The sequence below is a fragment of the Nesoenas mayeri genome, assembly GCF_963082525.1.
Source record: "Nesoenas mayeri genome assembly, chromosome: 10".
NCBI classification, from domain to species: domain Eukaryota; kingdom Metazoa; phylum Chordata; class Aves; order Columbiformes; family Columbidae; genus Nesoenas; species Nesoenas mayeri.
This window is the reverse complement of record NC_137560.1, coordinates 24,034,676-24,056,409: the sequence shown is the minus strand read 5'-3', so window position 1 is coordinate 24,056,409 and position 21,734 is coordinate 24,034,676. Positions and strand designations below refer to the sequence as shown.

The 21,734-nt window shown below is 56.7% G+C and overlaps 1 protein-coding gene across 3 annotated transcripts in view; it reads left to right on the top strand.

The window, feature by feature from the left end:
* SRGAP3 (SLIT-ROBO Rho GTPase activating protein 3) overlaps window positions 1–20,470 on the top strand; it is a 78,816-nt gene extending 58,346 nt beyond the window's left edge. For all 3 annotated transcript variants that reach the window (XM_080350700.1, XM_080350698.1, XM_080350699.1), the window contains 13 exons: window positions 1,011–1,095; window positions 2,312–2,339; window positions 4,880–4,982; window positions 7,155–7,215; window positions 7,630–7,707; window positions 8,864–8,998; window positions 10,412–10,517; window positions 10,748–10,975; window positions 12,358–12,437; window positions 13,664–13,844; window positions 14,412–14,561; window positions 14,927–15,254; window positions 17,392–20,470. In XM_080350700.1, coding sequence (XP_080206826.1) covers window positions 1,011–1,095; window positions 2,312–2,339; window positions 4,880–4,982; window positions 7,155–7,215; window positions 7,630–7,707; window positions 8,864–8,998; window positions 10,412–10,517; window positions 10,748–10,975; window positions 12,358–12,437; window positions 13,664–13,844; window positions 14,412–14,561; window positions 14,927–15,254; window positions 17,392–17,808 — 1,980 coding nt within the window. In that variant the 3' untranslated portion in view covers window positions 17,809–20,470. The remainder of the gene's footprint in view (window positions 1–1,010; window positions 1,096–2,311; window positions 2,340–4,879; window positions 4,983–7,154; window positions 7,216–7,629; window positions 7,708–8,863; window positions 8,999–10,411; window positions 10,518–10,747; window positions 10,976–12,357; window positions 12,438–13,663; window positions 13,845–14,411; window positions 14,562–14,926; window positions 15,255–17,391) is intronic.
* Window positions 20,471–21,734: the final 1,264 nt, after the last annotated feature.

Here is a 21,734-nt window from a genome sequence, read left to right as displayed (position 1 = left end):
TTCTGGAGGAGCAGCTGGAGCAGGCAGCTGTGAGCAAACCTGGGCAGTGCCGCAGGAGCCGGGCGCAGACCCTGCAGCGCCTCTTCCGGAGGCCTTTGCAGTTTTGAACCAACCTTCCTTTTCCAGCCCACACAGCCAGATCTGCCCTTGGCTGTGGGATGAACTCAACAGTCATTCACATCTCCTGGGGTGCTGGCGGCAGCCGCAACAAGCGGGTTTGCGGTGCCACACTGTGCTGTGCGTGCCAGGAGAGGCAGCGGCGCTGCTGCCTTCGCATCCCTGCTCCGCTTGCAGGCAGATCCCGGGCCTGGGAGGGTACTTGAAATACAAGTGATGGGCCGTCAGGTCAGCAGAAGTAGCATGGTTAACAGACTAAAGCATCTTGTGATATATTACATATACACGAAAAAGCTTCTGCTTTCTCTCAGCAGTATTTTTACTCCAAACTGAGGGGGAAACGCAGTTTTCATTATGAGTTGTGCTTGGGTTTTTTGATGCTTTTTGCAACAATTTGATCTCTCCAGTTGTCTGCCTTTCATTTTCCATCTCTGTCTCCCTCCCCCTTCTTATCTGTGAAATCGCTTGCTCTTGCATGTCACCGGGTGCCAGGCGGTGTGACAATGAAGGAGAAGTTGTGCCGCACAGTCCGTGTTGCCCAGCGCATAAAGCGCCCGGCGGGCCCTGACCTGGGAGGCTCTCGGGCGGGAGTTCTCGCTCTGCACCGCTTGTCTGCACAAAGCAGAGCGCCGGGAAAGCCTCTTTGATGTCGCAGGCCGTGCCCAGAAGCCTGACAAAAGCAAGCGCGCTTTGAACGCGGCTCTTTGGAGCCGGGCACGTTCCCCGCGGGAGGCGCAGCAGCGAGGAGGCGACAGGATGGGACCCGCTCAGCCCTGCGGCGCTTTGTGCGCCTGGCGGCCCCGCCAGCAGCCCCAGGCGAGCGTGTACATCAATTACGGACTGTTTCTGCCAACAGTCTTAACACGCCTTCTTTGTTTGATTTTTAATTCTAGAAATTTAAGGAGTATTTGAATGGCAGTAACCTGATCACGAAGCTGCAGGCTAAACACGACTTGCTGAAGCAGACTCTGGGAGAAGGTGAGTCGCAGGGCTGGGACGAGCTCCCGTCACACGGAACCGCGTTACACCACTGTCTTTCCGTCTTACCCGTGCGAGTGGTGGTGCCTTTGGTTGGCTGCTGCTGTTGAGTTCAACCAGTCACCTGCAGAATCATCATTTCCCTGGAATATTATTATTCTCCCACCTTTCTTTGGGGGTGTTCAGAGTGCGTTTTAGTTCTCTAGATCTGCACAAAAGCAGCTCTGGAAGATTTTCATGTGAACTTCCTGAATTTCTCCCAGGCCACGGCATCCTCCTGCCATGTAGGCGTTCAGCAAACATTTAGGCCAGAAATACCAAATAGTGCGTTTCAGCATGAGCTGATTCTCATTAGAAGAAGCCTGGGTTTGCGGAACGCTGGGCTTCTTTGCTTGCTCGGTGAGGAGTGGCTGCGCGCTCGCTTTGCGCAGTTGCCGGGGGAGCAGGAAGGAGGCCTGTGCAGCCAAGTGCTTCCTTTTATGTGTCTCAGAAAAAGGAAGAATAACTCAGCTTTCCTGGCCTTGGGAGAAAGGCACAGACAGCATGTGAAATCAGTTTAGGTTTTTTTCAGTGGGTTGACAAATACTTTAAAAAATGAACAGATCTAATCAGTGGTGGTATGCTGCCATTTCTGTGAAATCCAAGCACTGAAAGTCCACGGAAGGAAGGAGAATATCGACAGCCCGAGTGCAGCGTGCCCGCTGGGCTGGGGCGGGCTGCTGTCTCACAGGAGGGGCGGGGGAACCGAACCCTCCGCTGCGTTCAGGTGCCATTGCTGGTGCTCCCTCAAGCAGCTGGACAATCCGTCATCTCAGTGGCCTCCCTGGGGTGTCCCCCCGCCCCTTGTCCCTTTCCCCCGTCCCTGGCCGGCCGCAGCAGGTGCACGTAGGCTCTCCTTGCAGGGGACCTGCACTGCAGCTGCTTGCTTACAAAATAGGCTTCATATTGCAGATAAACCTTTATTATCAGTGGGAACTGAGGACGCTTTCCCTCTCTTGTGGCTGAATCTTGGATTTCTAATACGTCTTTTAGTAGTGGGGGCGTGTATAGCATCCATCTGCCCGACCCGTGGGGCCCTTGGGCACGTTCCTTTTGCCAGAAGCTGTTACAGGGGCTTACAGAACCAGAAATGAGTGAGAGTTCCTGTGTGAATGTGTTTGAACAGTTTGGTGGTGCCTGATGTGCAGAGATGATGGAAACTTGTGTTTCTTCACAGGTGAAAGAGCTGAATGCGGAACAACCAGGTGAGCGGCTCCTTCTCACTGCCCTGCGTGCGCTGGCTGCGGCGGGGGGAGGCGGCGCTGCCGCGGAGCTGTGCGGGTTTGCTGTGCGGGTTTGCTGTGCGGGTTTGCTGTGCCGGTTTGCTGTGCTGCTGCCACAGCTTGGGGGGTCACATTTCACCGCCCCCCAGCTGCCCGTGGGGTGGTGTGTGGGCTCCATGCCCTGCGCTGCTCCCCAGCTGCGCTGCCTGCAGTGGGCTCGTTCGGGTGATGGTGACCAGGCCCTGGTTTTTGCTGCACTGTCACTTGTAGCTGGGCGGCTCTGCAGTGCTGTGTCAGCACGGGGTGGTGCTTTGTCACGTAGTTGGGTTGTGTGACAGTGCAACACCAGTGTGTGCACCTGCTCCCTGCCATCCCCGTTCATCAGAGGACCTGGATCTGTCCTTGAAGCCTCTCCCAGCTCTGGCTGCTGTGCCTGGCCCGCAGAGCATGCCTGTGTTCAGACTTCCACCGCCCTGCAGCAGGAGATAGTGCTGGGCTGAGTGTACCAGGAGGAGCCTTTGATCTGTGCCCAGTCCATAATGCATCTCTGCAGAGCTCTGGTGGCTTACTCCGGCATGCTGGCTTTCTAACAGCAAGATGTGGCCAGCAAAGCCTCCAAACATCTCCCCACAATATGCACAGCCTCCCTGCGTGCTAGCTTTTTAAACCCTGTCCCAGTGTTTGATAAAATTTGTAATACCAGAAAAAAAACGCAAACATGCCTTGTGAGAAGCATGGAAGCAGATGGTGAGGGCAGAGCAGGGGACAGGGACGGCAGGACAGCTCGCTCTGGCTGCTGCCTGCAGGGGACTGCGGCACGGGCTGCTGCCGCGGCGTCCCCGGGCCCTGCCGCGGCGTCCCCGGGCCCTGCCGCGGTGTCCCTGGGCCCTGCCGTGGTGTCCCGGGGTGTTTGCTGGCAGGTGGCCGGTGGGCACGGCTGGCGAGGTGAGCCGCAGCTGCTTGTTTGCTTTGGTTTCAGCAGTTGCTTTTACTTTCAGAAAGGAAAACCAAGGAGACAATCGCCCTGTTGTGCCGGGCAGGGCTGTCGCTGTGGGCAGAACGGGCTCGGCCCTTGCCGGGGGCTCCGTCCGCAGCGGGCTGCTGGGCCCAGGGACCAGCTGAAGGAGTGCTGAGAAGCCATAGGATTGTAGAGCCAGATTGCTTAATTAAAGGCGTCTGATTAAAGAACTAGTGGATCACAACTGTGCATGGAGGCTCCCAGCACTCGGTTTTGTTTGCAGTCATGCTTTCGCCTCTGCAGATATCAGTAGAGCCTGAGGGTAGAGGTCAGATCAGAAATCACGTAAGGATTTTATGCTGCTTTTCTAGATCTAGGCACTTTGGTCTTAATGTCCTTCATTGTTGGAAGAAGAAATCAAATTGTGAATAGAGTTAAAGAAAGGAGCCTTCCAGAGTCCTGGTCGCTGCACTAAGTCCCAGGTCTCCATGGCCTTTTTCCAGAAGCGATAGGTGTCTGTCAGCGGGGTCTGCGGTCTGCTCGGTGACCGATGGGGACTCGCTGCTGGGGGGGGTCACACCAAGGCACACACCTGCCTTTTCTGTTCTGCAGACGTGCTGGTGGGTTTGCTCGTGTGTGGTAGACTGAGCTCACCGTGCCCGCTTCCCTCTGTCTGGCCATCTGTCAGCAGGACGAGAGCCATTTAGGAATAAACAGGAATGCTCCGCTGCTTTCCATGGCAGCTGTGGCTTATTGTGGGTATGTCAAGCAATGAGTTGAACTCTTCAGCTGCTCTTGGTGCTTTTCCAGGCTGGTGGAGGTAGGAGGCAGGTGTTAACAATCCTGCTGAGCACCAACGCCTTTTTTTACCTGTAAAATGTCATCCCTGGTACTATCACAAACACCGAGCAGCAGTTTTGGTATTTGGCATCTCGGAGAGGATTGCATCTGTGCATCGTGGGTACCAGAGCGGTTGTGGCCGCCGTGGTGAGCAGCGGTACGCTCTCTGGCTGGAGTGAAGCAAGTTCTGCGTGAAGAGCGTTCCCGATCCCCCGTTGTTCATTCGAGCTGCGGCTGTTGGCACAGTTGCTGCTCTGTCGCTGTCTGGTTTCAGGAGGTGACTGGTTCTTATGGTAGGAACTAGGGCTCTTCAGCAGGCCCGCAGCAACAGCTGGTTAGGGGCTGGATGTGGCTGCGGCCGAGCTGAGTCTGTCTGATAGGGAAACACTGGAACATCGTGGGGATGGGAAGTAATGGGTAGTTTGGCTCATATCTGTTAAATGTTTCTACGATCAAGATGAATTTGAATTTATGACTGTGAAGTAAAGGCTGCAGTCTTGACCTTGGCCTGATAGTGCGTGCGGTGCATAGGGAGCAGCTCTGGGTTAGCTGGGCTTCCCGCTCCGTGCCTGCCAGCCCCCGCAGCCGCACCCGGGCTCCGCCGGGCCCCTGCCCTGCTCTGCTTGGTTGATTTGTTATCCTCAGTCATAACCTTTGAGATCTCACCCTGTCGTTGCATTTCTGTTGGTGTTTTGTTGATTTATTTTGTTCCATTTTCTCCCAGGCCCCCCTGTCTTCCCCCTAAGCCACAGAAAATGAGGAGACCTAGGCCTCTCTCAGTCTATAATCATAAGCTCTTTAACGGCAATATGGAAACGTTCATTAAGGTACTTGCTGGCCGGCAGTAGGAGTTCACGAACGCTCTGAATGCAATGGTGGCTTTCCTGTCCCGTGGGTCTCTGCCCTGCACCAGCCGGCGTGGCCAGTGCCCTCTTTGCCTCGGTGGTGGTTTCTCTCGTAGCTGTCCTTGTCCCTCCAGCATCCCCGCGTCACCCCATCGCTGCCGGGGACGCCGGCGCCATCGGCCGCGCAGCACAGGCTGCTCCTGGCCCAGCGTCCCCATCGTCCCACGCTGCGCCCGCCCGTTCTGGGCAGCAAGGACAGCCCAGCCGGGCCCCCTGGGGACCAGCAGACCCCCACCCACCCTCGCCCACACGCTTCTGGTGGTTGTTTCCCCCGTGGCTGAGGAGGGAGATAAGATGACTCAGAAGCTCCCCGAAAGTGTCTCCTGGCTGTGAGGACCGTCAGCCTTGGACTGAGATAACACAGCCACCCGTTGCGTGCTAAACAAAACGTCTCAATACCAGGCAGCCCAGCCGGCTCCCGTGCCAGCTGCGGGGCGGCTGTGCCGCCTGATGAGCCGGGGAGACGGGCGATAACACGCAACGGGGGCCAGAGTGCCGTCTTCATTCAGGCTGGGGTAAACTCAGATGACCTCCATTAATACCAGTGCAGTCCCGATGGGAGGGGGAATTTGACCCGGCTCATCCCAGGAAATTACCCAGAAGGAGAGATTTGAGGAGAAAACTGAAGAGATGCGCTGTGGGATGTGTCCGCGGGGCTCCCTCCAGCCGCCTAACTGCCGGCCCTCCGAAGCGCAGCGCCTCGCGGTTGCCTGGCCGCCGGAGTCCCAAAGCAGGCGATGCCAATCCCGCTGCTCAGGGTGCTTAATCCTGCGCTGAAGAAAGCTTTAGTGAGAATACCGTAGGAAGCAGGAATGACAAACTGCTGGATTAGGTACTAATAGGCGTTGTCAGGCTCTGATTTGTTCTCACAGGCTCTTCCAGTGCAAGCGTAAGCCTAAGGGCAGTGTTTGTAAGCAGCGCAGTCACAAGTAATATACAGGCTGGGCTGACAAAGCTGGTAATCTCTTTAATACTTGTAATTATGTCTTACTTAAAGTGGTTTTAGAAAAGGTAATGCTCATTAGAGCCCAGCCTGCTCAGCACTGTGGAGGAGGAATTATCTGCGGGAGAAACCTCTGAGCAGACGGGTGTCCTGGGCCAGCAGGGACTCCCGGGGACGGTGCTGAGCTGCTGGGCTTGTCCTTGAGACCGGGCTTAGGGCAGGGCTGGCCTTGGCCTTTCAGGGAGGGCAGAAACCCGAGAGGCTGCTGGTGCCGAGGCTCCGGTGCAGGTGCCGGACGGGGTTTGGTGGGGAGGGGACACAGCCCCAGGGCCTGGGCTGGACCTTGCTGAGCTGCCATTGCATTTGAGCGTTCGTGGCCTCCGAAAGAGATGCTTACCTCTAACTGAACTTATCCTTGCTTAATCTTCTCTTTTTTTCCCACTCTGCTGCTTTTTTGTGTTCTCAGAGGAAGGAGGAATGCGCGAACGAGAAATCAGGTATTTACTGCAGGCCCGTCTACAAGGCGGAGTAAATTAACCAGAGAGATGCAGCTGTACTCTGCTGCAAAACACAACCACAGCAAGCCCTGAGGAGAGTCAGTGTCCACGTAGGCAGACACGGCTCACGTTCCCCTGCAGCTCCTTCCACGGGGGGACTCAGGAGCAGCTTTGGAACGAAAGCCAGAACTCGTCACAGTTCAGTTACAGGCAGTTCATGTCACATGCTGTGGAGTTTGGGGGTTTTTTAGCATCTGCTGACAATGGCTCTTTCCTTAGGTGGCAATGTTGTTGTAAGCTCTGTTACTGGAAGCTTGTTTCATCAGACAGGTATCGCACAAGTTTTGTTCCAGCTCCGCGTTACACCTTTGCAATGGAATAGCTGTGGTCCCGTTGCATCAGCCCCGTCTCAGCCCGGCGGCGAGCGGCTGTCACACTGCAGTGAACGCTTCTTGTGCATAACTGACTGCACGTAGTGTACTCAGCACTTTTTGATGGCTTGACGTGTGTAACACCTCCTTTTCTTGCCTGTCCTCTTACTAAACTCAATGGCACTGACTTTCAAATCTCTGTTTTTGCAATGTTTAATGCATTTCTCGTGCTTTGTTGCCAGCAAACCAGTAATTTTTTACTTTTTTCTTTCCTTTCGTGAAGGATTCGGGTCAGGCTATTCCGCTTGTAGTAGAAAGCTGCATTCGTTACATCAATTTGTATGGTAAGTAGATCCAGTAACATCACCTTTCTGCAGAGGAAGTGGAACGCTTGCCGTTAGCAGTAAGGCTCGGCAGAGGCGCCCGCGGGCTCGGGCAGCCGTTACAATGGCATTGGCTGCGCTGCAGCGTTGGGTGGCGGGCAGATACTCCCGTTTTGTCAGCACTTACTGAGGCTGAAGTTGTTGTTCGGGCCCCAGGCCACGGGAGCCCTTTCAGCGCTCTATCTGGAGAACATGAGCAGCAATGAGCCCTTTCAGCGCTCTATCTGGAGAACATGAGCAGCAATGAGCTGTAACCCCGTCTCCGCTCGTGCTCCGGGCCCGGCCGGGGGCACGGCTCCTGATTCCTGCTGTTGTTCAGCAGAAGGTGTCGCGGGCCGGTGACAGGACCCTTCCTAAGGCGCTGTTCTGTTCCAGGCCTGCAGCAGCAGGGCATTTTCAGAGTCCCGGGCTCCCAGGTGGAAGTCAACGACATCAAGAATTCGTTTGAGAGAGGTGCGTGGCTGCGCGAGCAGAGCGGGGCTGCTGGGGCTGGGGATCAGACGCGATCAGAGCCCTTCTGCTCTGAGACACAACGACCTCTTATCCCCTTCTGGGTGACTCGAGGTAGCAAAGCAGCACATGGGGAAAGAGTGTGAGAAGTAGAGGGAGGTACAGAGATCTCTGTTAACTGAGAGCACAAAAGCCTCAGATGAGAGCCATGAAATGTTGGGGATCCATTTTCCTCCTGCTTTAGCAGTTTTGAGGAGCAGCAGAGCTGTGCGTGTGCCGCTGGCAGTGCGGGGTGTGCGGTGGTTTTGGGGAGCAGCAGTGTTGTGTGTATGCAGTGGTTTTGGGGAGCAGCAGAGCTGTGCGTGTGCCGCTGGCAGTGCGGGGTGTGCGGTGGTTTTGGGGAGCAGCTGTGAGGGGTGTATGCAGTGGTTTTGGGGAGCAGCAGAGCCGTGTGTGTGCCGCTGGCAGTGCGGGGTGCGCGGTGGTTCTGGTGAGAACAGCCGGCCGGGGTGCAGGGCTGGCGGGATGACAGGCGCCCCTGCTGTCACCGGGAGCTGCGGAAGGGCCGGTCTGGCTGGGGTAACGGCCTCTGCGCTTCATCTCGGAGCGTCAAACAGGGTGCGGGTGGCCAGGCCCATGGAGAAGGCAGTGGTGGGATTGCCAAAGGCTGGAGGATTTGTGTATCCAGTTTAAGAGGAGTCAGTATCCAGAGCCCTTAGGTTTCGGAAGCCTTTTGTAGACTGAAGTCGGCGCAATGCTGTCCGGAGCCGTCTGGTCCGTTCCGGAGGCATGGGTGCATCCTGCAGCCGAGCCCGTCACCTGCCGTGGTTCAGATCTGCTCAGCGCTCTGATGCAAAACACGCTGGGCTAGAAACTGTGAGGGAGAACCCCTTAGTAACATCCTCATCTTCAGGAAAGGTTTAAAACCTCCACAGTGTGCTGGGTTTCTCGGTAGGGCTATAGCGTGTCTCAGCACGACGCTGTGTGACAGAGCACATTGTCACACTCTCGTTGGTGACACGTGTAGCGGTGCCATCGCACGCACGAGAGGGCGTTCGGCACTGTGCGCAGTTCTGGTTTTCCACCGAGCTGGGAAAAGCACTTGCTGTGTTAGTCCAACTCGACAGTAGTGCTGGAAATAACACTCTTCTCTGGGCAGGTGAAGATCCCCTTGCTGACGATCAAAATGAACGTGACATCAACTCAGTGGCTGGAGTCTTGAAGCTGTACTTCCGAGGACTGGAAAACCCCCTCTTTCCTAAGGAAAGGTTTCAAGATTTGATATCTACTATAAGTAAGTACATGCGACAGCTCTTCTCAGGGAGTGGGGTGGGACAAGGGAAGCGATAAGCAGGGGGCAAGGACACCTGAGTTTGCCGGTAGCAGCTTGTGCTGTATGGAGTACTGTAAGAACAGACATGAAGGGTGTGCATTGGCAGTGCTGGAGACGGGGGAGAGGTAAAACGTCTTGCTGTGGCTCTTTTGGATCCTTGTTGGCCTCACGAGGATCAGCAGAGCCATCTCTGAGCGCGGGCCAGCAATCCCAGCTCTGGGGAGGGCGTTCACTGAAGCGTCTCAAAGGCCCATGCGGAACGGCTGTGCAGAAGAGGCGCTTTGTGGGCAGCGCTTGCTCGGGCTGTGCCCCTGTTGCGGGGTGGCTGATGGAGGCTGCGTTGCTTCCCCTGAATCACAGCCAGTTGGAACGGTTTGCTAAGTCAAAACGGCAAGTGCTTCACGACAATTTGTTCCTCTGGGTTTCAGAACATACCTATTGTTGTAAGTTTTTGTCCAGATTTTGTTTTTCACAAGTGTTCTCTTCAGTAAAACCAAACTGAAGAAGTGGAGAACAGAGTAAGCAATAACACTGCATTAATAAACTCTTCAAAAGGAGAAATTTCCCAAATGAAATATTATAAAGACTTCCATCTATGTACTGAAGCCAAATTTTGCTCAGAATTTCGAAGAAAGAGCAGCCCAGCCACATGTTGTCAGTGAATTTGATGGTGATTAGGAAGGAGCCGGCACAGTGAGGAAACACCGGAGCCTGGCTGCTCTCAGGGGGCTTTGGGACGCTGCTCCCGGTGAATGAACAGCCCAGCGTTAACTGTCGGGTGAGGTGGCGCTGATGGCTGCTCTGTCACCTCCGTCCTGGGGAAGGGCCGCGGTTGCTGGTGGCGGCGGTGGCTTTGGCTTTGCCGCGGTGGGCGGCGGTGGCTTTGCTGCGGCGGGCGGCGGTGGCTTTGCCGGTCACACTGAGCTCCTGGTGGGGCCTGGAGCAGCAGCGCTCACCAGGACCTGCCAGTGAAGCCCTAAGAGAAACGCAAATAAAAACCTCATTGAAAGATCCGCACTAGAAAGCCAAGCAGTGCTGCGTTTCCCTGTGCCGTGTTGAGTCAGGCTTTAGAGAAACACACTGGTTGTTGAGGAACGAACTAAGTAATGCATAAACAGTTATTGTAAAAACAAAACCACATAGATGTGTTTATTTGCTGTTTATACTGAATCTGAACGTCCGTGTGAACTCACCTGAGAAGAGCACTGTGCTCGGTTCTCTGCGTGCACCTCAGTGCCAAAGCGGTGGATAAAGCCTGGGAACGGGCCGTTGTTTCCCTTTCGGAGTGGGCGGCTGGGTCTGAACAGCCCCGCTGGCGCCGTGCTGTCTGTGCTGAGCAGGTTTAAAGATGTGCTTTGTGTCCCTGTGTTCCAGAAATCGAGAACCCCACCGAGAGGGTGCACCAGATCCAGCAGATCGTCGTCACTCTGCCTCGGGCCGTCATCGTTGTCATGAGATACCTTTTTGCTTTCCTTAATCAGTGAGTCCTTTGTTCCCTCTTTCACCGAGTTTCTCCTTGCCCTCTCTCTTTTCAGGGCTTCCCCATCTTTGCTGACAGTCCTTTTTGGCATGGCCATGGGGGCTGTTTGCTCCCTCGGCCCCGCGGAGCCGTGGGGTGTTTGGGGAGGATGCAGCCAGCCCCGAGCTGTGATTTCCGGAGCAGTGGGGGTTGTTGGGGGGTTTTCCAGCTCTCTGATGCTGGTGTTGCAGCTTGTCACAGTACAGCGACGAGAACATGATGGATCCCTACAACCTGGCCATCTGCTTCGGGCCCACCCTGATGCACATCCCGGATGGGCAGGATCCCGTGTCCTGCCAAGCCCACGTCAACGAGGTCATCAAAACCATCATCATTAACCACGAGGGCATCTTCCCCAGCCACAGAGAGCTGGAAGGACCCGTCTACGAGAAGTGCATGACTGGCGGGGAGGAGTACTGGTAAGGACAGGGCAGGACGTCACCGCGGGCAGGACCTGCAGCCAGGTCCCCGTGCGGGGTGATCCTGTGCACCGTGCGCCACAGGGAGCCGGTGGCAGCACCAGCGCCGTGCGGGGCTCCCGGGCGGATCCGCGAGGGCAGGGCTGTGACCTGGGCTTTGGGAGGCTCAGCCTGGGTGTTCGGGGCGGCTGAGCACAGCCTGGGGGGGACGGGGCCCTCTGCAGACCGGACGTGCCTTTAGGACTGTATTTCTGATACCTGTTGCGAATTAGGTGTGCAAGTGACATATATTTGATGTGCTTGTGCTGTTTTACACTGGCTCAGAATCTTACTCCATACCAGGCTGCCTGTGTGGTTCTTAGATACCAATACTCCCATAAAACAAAGAGGATTTTGCAGACTTAACCAATTCTTTTCTACTTGCATGTATCAGTTTTGTTTTTCATTTTAGCCTGACCAGTGAAAACAGAGGCAGTTTCACTCAGTTTTTGTTTTCATTTTTCTCATGCTGACTCAGTATTATGCACCTCAGTAGAAACTTCAGGAGAAAATGGTTTCCAATATGAATATTAATATTTATAAAAAAATCCTTTAGGTGCAGATTCACAGAAGTGTGTTCAGAGCAAACCAGGGGTTTAGGTCAATTCTAACCCAGTTCCGAGTCCCGTAGTTCCATCACAATTTGCTGGCTGATGGAATCCCTTAGCCCCAAGTTAACCCGAACCTCCGGTTTCTGTTATTTTGCCAGCATGAGAATACAGGCGAGTTTACGGTAGCCAGGGACGGGGCGGCTCTATGCGGCTGCATCGCGTCTCGCTGCTGCACAATTCGCCCTGCTTGGGGTACCAGGACAGGAAAACTCCATGCACAAAGCCCCGCGCTGAAGTGTCAGTGATGTTACACGTTTGTTTGGAGGATGTTGCAACTGTAATCTGACTTTGTTTAACAAGCCACTATTTGTGACAGACTTGAACTGATTTGTGTGCAAGTTTTGTAAAGTTGTGAGACTTGCTCTTCCCCGCACTGACCACCTGCTGCCATCCTGACTGATGTGAGGGGAGAGAAAATGCTAAAGCTTATTGTGAGTGAGCGAGTGAGTGGAACATTTTAACTTGGTATCACTTTGTATTTGTTTTTCCAAATACAAGTAAGATGCATGAGCAACAGAACGTGATGTTCTGTGCCTGCGGATCGCGGTGGAGTGTCTGCCGTCCTCTGCGTTCAGAGATCTGCTGTGATTTAAAACGACCGTCTCAGTCCTATGAAAGCTAAAACCATAACTCTCTCAAGTGTCACCGGGGCCAGAGTTTCCTTACGTTTGCTGAGCGCCTTGGGAACAGAATCTCCTTCTTTCTTTGAAAGCGGGGTGTGTTTTATTTCAGTGACAGCCCGCACAGCGAGCCTGGCACCATCGACGAGGTCGACCATGACAACGGCACGGAGCCGCACACCAGCGATGACGGTGAGTGGGGGCTGGGCTCGCGGGGGGGCGGCAGAGCAGCGTGCGCTTCGCTCCCGATCGGGTCGGCAGCTGCGCCGGTGTCCGGCGCTCCAGTGCTGCTGTGTTTGTGCGCCCCGGCAAAGCACCGCGGCTTCCCGAGGCTGGAGGGCGGCAGGAGAGCGTCCTGGCTGGGGACGCCGCAGGGAGGGGACAACGGGCGCAGCTGAGCCGGGCAGCTCAGGACCTCCCTCAGCCCCAGACAGGAGCTGACAGGACTCGAAGATGGAGAGCAAGCTGCCGTTCAGACAATTTTGTGCTTCAGTGGTTACATTAATGGCTCCAATTGGAGTTTCCGGGTGATTGACTGTGGTGCAAGTGTGGAGAAGAAGGGCAGCTTTATTTTGTGAATTTACATGTCCTTCTGGCCCTCTCCCTCGCCCTATGCACCCCCAATGCTGAACCGGGGCTGGGGAGCCGCCTGGTTCCCCCCAGAGCGCCCGACCTGCGGCGGAGCGGGGCTGCTCCGCGGGCGCCTCGGCGGGTGCCCGCAGCCCCACCACGCTGCCCTCTCCCGGGCTGTGCTCACGGCCCCCTGCCTCGTCCCTGAGGAATTTCAGACCCCCAGCTCCTGCTCTGTGAACCCCTGGTGTCTGTGGAGCTTCAATGAGAAAAGCGGAGGGGCGGTGAGGCGGAGCGCCGGCAGCGCTGCGGGGCCGGGGCGTGATGCCGCACAGCTGCCCGGCCAGAGCCGGGATCATCGTTTCTATGGGATCCCCAAAGGGGAATTTGTTACTCATCAATAATTCAGGCCAGGCTGTCTCCAGGATGAGGAAGGGGAGAGGAGGTAAACAGGGCTTTGATCATGGCATCTGACACAGCTTGAGAAGCTCTCAGTCTGCAGTATAATGGGGTTCTGTAACCGAACGAATCACTTTATAGGTAGAAAATGGGAGTGCTGGTGATGGTGCCAGATGCATGCAGGGAAATTTCAACTACTCCCCATCTGGTTTGTAGCTTTTTGTAACTGCTGGTAGATTGTGGGTCTGTGAGAAATTCCAGGAAGGCTGGAAGAACAAAAAGAATTGATCAGGTTAAATGGAAGATGATTTGTGCTCGGTGCAAGGTGCTCTGGGGAAGCTGGGGCAGCAGCATCGCTGCTGCTCTGCTGAGACGTCTCTCTGGGATTTATTGTGCCCTCGTGGTGGCTGAGCTGAGCCTTTCTCCGTCTGTACCTCTCTCCTTTGCAGAAGTGGAGCAGATCGAAGCCATAGCGAAGTTTGACTATGTTGGGCGCTCTCCTCGGGAGCTCTCCTTTAAGAAAGGGGCCTCGCTGCTGCTGTACCATCGGGCGTCGGAGGACTGGTGGGAAGGGAGACACAACGGCGTGGACGGGCTCATACCCCACCAGTACATCGTGGTGCAGGACATGTGAGTGAGCGGCGCGTGTTGATCCAGGTGTTTGTCGCGCACCTGCGCAGGGTCCCCGTTGGCCGCCTGCAGTAGGTGGTCACGTTTCTGAGGTTCAGCCACTTTGGCGAGAAGTCTGGGCTGCTCACACCTGCCTTGCCGTGTGCTGGCTCAGATCAGTTCTCCTTCAAGCTGATAAAGCCAAGCACTAAATGCTGCACTTGAGCGCGCTGAACCCCATCTGGCATTGCCTCCTCAAAGTGGCACGAGCCAGGCTTAATATCGGCCTTGTCCCCTGTGTGCGTTGGGCTGGCGTTGTCCGGTGCCCCGCTGGCCCGTGGGCCAGTCCCGGGGTCCTTCACAGATGCCACTTCTGTCACAAGTGCTGCAGCTGCACTCCTTGAAACGGCAGCTCCAGCACAGGGGTCGTGGAGACGCGCTGTTCGCTTTCTTCGAGCTCTGGGTGCTGCCCGAAGCGGTGGCCGCGGTGCAGCCCCGAGCTGCTGCAGCGGCGGCGCTCGGCCCGCGCTGCGGCTGGCCCGGCCGCTCCCCGGGGCAGAGCTGCTCCTGACGGGCTCCTTTCCCCAGGGACGACGCGTTCTCCGACAGCCTGAGCCAGAAGGCCGACAGCGAGGCGAGCAGCGGGCCGCTGCTGGACGACAAAGCCTCCTCCAAGAACGACATCCAGTCTCCAACAGATCATATTGTGGACTATGGCTTTGGGGGAGTGATGGGCCGGTAAGGAAGCTCTCGTTTTCGTACACACACAGCGGTGGTCGCTGTCTCATGTGGGGACTCGGTGTGCGGTGCAGGGCAAGGCAGAAGGGAAGGCTCCAGTAGGTGCTGCAGGACAATGTGAGCATGCTGCAGGTTTTCCTGTGCTCTGCTAATGTAGATCCTAACAAGCAAAGGAGGTACAATGCTGTCCCTTTTCTTGCCTCTGGCTAAAATGTCTGTCTTCCCTCTTGCCTTGGTCTTCTGGAGCTGAAAGGCCGGAGTTCTGTTTGATCTGAGCTCCCTGGGCTGAGCCGTTGTCTTACAGCATGCAGCCAGATGCTTTCCGTCGCAGACGGTGACCTGCTCTTGTGGTGGATTCTTTGCAGAGTGAGGCTGCGGTCTGACGGTGCAGCCATCCCGCGCCGCCGCAGCGGGGGCGACACGCACAGCCCGCCCCGGGGGATGGGTCCCGCCATAGACACTCCTCCGCGAGCGGCCGCCTGCCCGAGCAGCCCCCACAAAATCCCTCTCAGCAGGGGCAGGATCGAGAGTCCTGAAAAGCGCAGGATGGCGACATTCGGCAGCGTGGGCAGCATCAATTTCCCGGACAGGAAGGCCCTGTCCGATGGGCACCCACTGAGACCGGCCGGTGGATCGACCAGACACAGTAGTCTCGGAGATCAGAAATCTCTAGAAGCTGAAGCACTCGCTGAGGTAAGGGGGTTGTGAAGTGGCTCTCGGTGCCCAGGGATCGAGAGCCTAAGATTGGAGTCCCTGGGGACGAGCCGCAGAGCCGCTTCCATCTCAGAACACTTAGAACCGCGGTGCTGGTCTGGCCGTGACAGTTCAAGGTGAAAGGAGCAGCCGGCAGCTGCTCGGCTCTCAGCTGCCTCCACTGGTCTGTTACGGGACGCTGCCTCCTCACACAAACCTCCTTTCTTCAAAACGGTTTCCAGAAACGTTCGATCCACCACCAAAATGCACTGGCAGCTCTTACCTCCTGCAGGGAGGGACGCGCATTATCTTCATCTGATGCTCTATAAGGAGCTTAGGAGGAGAAAACTGGATTTGCCAGATCACAATTGGACTGATGCTCAGGGTGTGGAGAAAAGTGCCTCAGGTTTGTGACTGGCTGTTTGCAGCTAGGACCTCAAAATCGCCCCGATGTGACGCCTCCCGCCATCCAGCATCATCAGCGCTGCACCAGGCCGTCGCTTAGGTTTGCGTTACCTCCAGCACGGGCTGCGGGGCTGTCCCTGCGTGAGGTGTCTGTCAGGTCACACCAAACCTGGCGACGTCTCGGAGCTGGTCCCTCGTGGAACAGGCTGCGGAGTCCCAGCCGTGCCCACACCTGGCACACCCGCGCCACCGCGTTCGGCAGGCTGCTACACGCCAAATAGCTGCTGTCAGTGGGTAGTTAACGATGATGGCAGGAAGAGCTCTCGCTGTCCTCTCTGCTTTTCCTCCAGCCGTGCTGCTTGTCCTCTCGCTCTGCAGCACTCTGCCCAGCCTCTCTGTCCATCGAGAGCTTGCGCTCGTGCTGATTAATTTACAAAGTTCTGGTGGTAGCGTGTGGGTGCCGTGAGCAGGGACACGGTGTCACGTCCGCCTGGGGACGGGTCACCGCGTGCGCCAGGTCCTCGGGCTGGCTGGTGGCAGCAGCGCGGCCGTGGGCTCTGGAGCCGCCCGAGGGAGGGGGCTGCTGACGATAGAGCACAACACGGACAATTCCCTTGCCTTGTGGGTTGTTTTTTTAAGCCTTGGAAAAGATGCTCACTCGGCTGCCATAAATCAATACTCACCCTGAAGTCCGTAGGGCTGCTGGACATGGTAGTCCTGAGGGCTAGCTCTGGGAGAGGAACTTCACTCATTATCTGAGCAGCTTAATAGAATTAATTGGAGCTAACTTTACAATTATTTCCCTTCTGCTGATCCTCTGAACATTATCTGAGGCTCACTGAGCATTTTGTAGACATTATAAGATTAAGTACTCGCCTACACAAGGACAGCGAGCAGAGTTAACTAGAGCTACTCTTTAAACAATCGATCCAGTTGCCGTAAGTCACTTTTCAGCTGGTCTCTTTCTGAGCCAGTGCCCGTAATTCAGTTAAGGCAGATTTAAGTGAGACCAGGCTGGGGCCTGTGTCTGTGAACGAGGCCTCAGTGCTGCAGTTGCAGGCAATGAGGTAGTTTCCGCTAAATGGACACTTGCAGCTGACGGGGTCACTTGCCAGAGGATGTCCTTGGACAGACCCGCGGAGCGGCCTCGTCGCTGCCTCTTTCATTCAGGGTGAGCTGCTGTCTTGCTGCTCACCCCGAAACGTGCGTTTGGTCCCCACATGTGCCATTGCCCCGTGGGCACGGGGACAGCGGCGTCTGTGTGCCTGGCAGAGGCTGCAGGACGGCCGATTTTGGGCAGGACCGGCCTCAGCTCTGGGGAAGGATTGGAGATGGCCTGTCCCGTGGGGGTGGGGCGGGCTGGTGCTCACCCCATCGCCGTGGTGGTCGGGGTTCGCTCCCTAGGGAGCTGGCGACCAGACCGCTTGGGAGACAAGGGGTGACGTTGTGTGGCCAGAGTTTGGGCTTCGCATCTTCTCCTGAAGCTCCTGCTTTGTCTCAAGGCCCCGTCTCAGGTCATAGAATCCTAGGATGTCCTGAGTTGGAAGGGATGCACAAGGATCATGGAGTTGAGCTCCTGTCCCTGCACAGGACACCCTACAGTTCACACTGTGTGGGGGTCGGAGACCCCAGACCCACACCCATGCCAGGGCGGGGGCTCTCCCGGGGGTGCAGGGGAGCGGGGCGATGCTGCGGCACGGTGCTGACGTCACTTTGTCGCTGCCGTTCACAGGACATCGAGAAGACCATGAGCACGGCGCTGAACGAGCTGCGGGAGCTGGAGAGGCAGAACACGGCCAAGCAGGCCCCCGACGTGGTCCTGGACACGCTGGAGCCCATGAAGAACCCCCCGCTGGGCGCCGCCAACTCGGAGCCCGCCAGCCCCCTCCACACTATCCTGATCCGGGACCCTGACGCCGCCATGCGCCGCAGCAGCAGCTCCACCACCGAGATGATGACCACGTTCAAGCCGGCGCTGTCGGCGCGGCTGGCGGGCGCCCAGCTGCGGCCCCCGCCCATGCGGCCGGTGCGGCCCGTGGTGCAGCACCGCTCCAGCAGCAGCAGCAGCTCGGGGGTGGGCAGCCCCGCCGTCACCCCCACCGAGAAGCTCTTCCCCAGCGGCGCGGCCGATAAATCGGGCACCATGTAGCCGGGGCCGGGGAGAGCCAGCAGCCGGGGCCGGCAGCTCAGCAAAGCCTGGCCCAGCAAAGCAGGGAATCGGAGCTGCGCTCAAGAGGAGACTCTCCAGAAGGGGAACAAGTGCATGGCCGAGGCCTGATGGCTGTACATACGTGTGCGTGTGTACATACGTGTGTTCATGTGCGTACGTGTGTGTGTACATGCGTGTGTACACACAGCCCATCATGCAGGAACACTCCCGCGCTCGCAGTGCTGCGGCAGGAGGCGGCAGCGAGTCTGCGTGCTGGCGCTGGGGAGTGCGCGCTCTCTGTAGAAGTATCTGCTAAAAAAAGTGTACAGAATTCGGTGACTTTTTTAAAAAGTAGATTTACCTCAGAAACTGACTCTGAAATGTCCTCTCTAGAGATGTTGGATAGATGTGGTTTTTCCAGGCTGTTTGTGTGCGTGCGTGTGCGCGGAGGTGCGGAGCAGCTGTGCGGTGAGCAATACGAGGCCAATCCTGGAGCTTATTTTCTGCACCTCTTGGCATTAAAAAGAAGAAGGTGTGGAGGAGATGCAGTGGGTTGTGTTCGCTGCTGGCCGTGGAAGAAGAGCCGGAGGTTGGTAACCACCAGCGTGTCCGGCGGCTGGAGCGTCTCTTCAGCCCGAGCCCAGGATGCTGTTGTGTGTGCGGTGACAGCCCGGCCGGTGGCACCGGCGGGAGCGGGGACAGCACAGGAGGCGTGTGGCACGGCTGCAGGAGGCCTGTGACATCGCTGCTGCGCGCGGGCTCCACGGAACCCCCATCTTCTTCAAGATTTCAGAACGGACGAGGACTAGTGACAAACCTGTGGGGAAGCATCGATAGGTACAGTTTTGAGATGCTTCGTTTCTCGTTCCTCACACGCTTCTTTTGTTCTTTTTTAAAAACCAACACCTGCTGGTATCGGCAGATGGGAGCGAACAGGCGAGGAGGCTCCGGTACAGCGCGCTTCCTTCATTTGGAGTTGCACAGCAGTACACGAGGGTCTTGATTCAGATTGCCTCTTCTTGCATGAAAAGCATGAGCCATATTTGACCATATCAGGGGCAGAACCACTCTGATGGGGCGATATTTTGCACTTTCTGTACTGTACTATATAATACAACAGTTTGAGTTTATGCAAAATAATCTACATTTTGTTTTTTCCTCCGAACATTTAACCCAGAGAAAAAAATATGCAGAAAGCGCTGGGGATTGCATGGTACTTTGTCTGATAACGGAGTCTCTCCTGCCACCACTGAATTCAAGACACTCTGTGCTGCTCCTGCAGCTCGTCCTCCTCGCGCAGGTTTCCGTGCGTGACCCGGGGTTTCGTTTGCTCGCTTCCCACGGTGACGTCCCCGCCGGTGTGACACGGGCCGGCGCGGTCCCAGCTGCACAGCGAAGCCGCGCTGGCGGCCCCGCCGCGTTCTGGTCCCGCGCAGCGTGTCCGCGGGGGACACCGTGTCCCCCACCCGCAGCATGTGTCCCCGCACCGCCCCGCTCTGTAAATACTGCTGTACCCGCTTCCGTGCTGACATCACTGCTAACGTGTAAACTGTACAAAATAGGCTAGGATTAGGTGAAAGCCAATGCCACTCACCAAAACTTTTCACTTAGTAGGTAGCTCAATGTAAAAATAAAACCCAGTAATAATAATAATAATTAAAAAGGAATAAAAAAGCAAAGCTAACCTTTCAGTGTACAGTGGGGGAGAAGTACTGTATGTGGTGAACCTGTCCTCGTTCCTCCGTGTGATGCTGTGAGGGGAGATGGTGTTGCTGTACGTGTTGTTGCTGTTTGTAGTTCCCGCCGCTGGTTCAGATGCTGTTTGTGTTCCTCCGCAGCCCTCCCCCTCCGCCCCGGCTGCCCCGCGCTCGCTGGCCTTGGCGCAGCAGATGTGCAGCAGATGTGCAGCAGATGTTCCGCATCTGCCGTGTGGGCGGGTGAGGATCCAGCAAACGCCCTGGGAGGGGAGGGGAGGACCCATTTGGCACAAGAGCTGTGGATTCGTTGCCAGTAATTTGTTTTTCTTGGTCCATTTGGTTCCTGGAGAACGTTCACGTCGCCAGTCTGCTGGGTTGGGTTGGATTTGGTTTTATATACTCAAAGATGACTTGATAGCAAACCCACATTTATCAGGGTTTTCTTTTTCCTCCCTTCTCACTTTTGAAGATACGGTACCAGTTCCAGTGTCTTTCTATTAAATTATTGCCTTTTGGTTTCCTTTGTTTTGTTGTTGGTTTTTAATAAAATTGTTTTCTTATCTTTAAGTGCCTTTTTGAGCCCCAGAACAACCGCTTGGCGTCGTGTCCCCGGCGCACCGCGGTGCCCTGTGTGCGGTTGTGCTGTGCTGGGCGGGATTGCTCTTCAAGTCCTTTTTATTTTTTGTTTTTTTAAAGAAAACCAAGACATTTTGTTGAAGAATGAACTACCCCTTTTTAATACGATATTCAAACTGTAGTTTTAACTACTGTAAATTCAAGGCCAGCAGTGTATTTTTCTGTAAGCTGACTCGGCACAAAGCTGGACCCCGTCCATGGCAGCGGCATCGGAACTGGAACCCGCCTGTGGCACTTGTCCCCACCCTCAGTCCCTCGGCGCAGGAACAGGTCGCGGCTTTCCCAGTGGCACCGTGAGTGCCACCCGTGCCTCCCCGAGGGCCCGGGGACCGGCACGGCCCCTCCTCGGGGACGCGGTGCCCGCGGAGCCGTGTGTGCGCAGAGCTGGTGTTTCTCTGCCGTGCAGAGTGAGGAGCGGCCCCTGCGCCCCCGGACCCGACCCCGGAGCGGTGTCTGAAGGGCCAGTGGGTGCCCCCTCCCTCCCAGGCTCAGTGGCACCTTTGGTGCTGCCGCCCCCTCTCTGTACAGACTCCTGTGCGGCCCGCAGGGTGCGTGGGTGCTGGGATGGCGAGGGCCGTGCGCTTCTCCCGGAGGCTGGAGCACCTGGTGGGTCGTTTTTGTAACCCTGGGCTGTTAAGTGGCAGCGCTGTGGTTCTCGCGGTGCGGCGGTAGCCGTCCTGACCGTGATCTGCTGCCGAGGGGCCGGGCGGCGCAGCCTGGCAGGGTTTGGGGACACGGGAAGCCGTAGGAACCGCGCTGGCTGCCCCTGGGGACAGTCGTCCTCCTCCTGCGTGTTGTCTCTGTAACGTCTGCTGGGACGCCGTTCAGCCGGCGTGTCCGGGTGGGTCTGTCGTGTGTGCTGATGGTGCTGTGTAGATGAAGCCTCTGGTTGGGTGTGGACTCATCCTGTTGAATAAAACTGCTTAACTTTTCTCAAAAACACCGGCTGTGGTTTCAGAGTGTTTCCTTCCTCTGGGGGCCAGGTGGTCAGCGCCCCTGCCCGCACCAGCCCCGCGCCAACAGCTCCCCGGCCCTCGTCCCCACAGCCCCGGTTGGAGGTGTTGACCGTGGTGTTGGCCGAAGCCCCCTGCTGTGTCCCGGCTGACCCTGCCCGGTGCCATCAGGGTCCCAGCTTCCCCTGCCCGGTGCCATCGGGGTCCCGGCTGCCCCTGCCCATACCCACAGCCAGTCCCGCAGTCCCGCAGCGTGACCGGCCGGCTGTGCCGCCGTGTGCGTGTCCGGGAACCGCTGGGGCACAGACGGGTCTTTCCTCGCAGCCCTGGGCACACGGGAAAGATGCGCAGGGAAGAGAGAAGTAGGACAATGAAGGACGAAGTGCAGCCTGTGAGGGGACGGTCGCTGCGGAGCTGGCGGCAGCTGGGGCTCCAGAGCAGCCTGTGCCGGCGCCCGCGCTCAGCTGAGCTGTGCCAGAGCGCGGCCGTGACCGCGGCACGCCGCTGTCCAGAGAGCCGGCAAGCGTTATTTAGCCAGTGGTTTGCCTTGGACATGTGTCTTGAAGGGCCTTACTCAAGCAGGCTGCCCAAGAGAGACGATCTTGAGTGATAAGTCACTATTAATTTCATCCCATCCCTG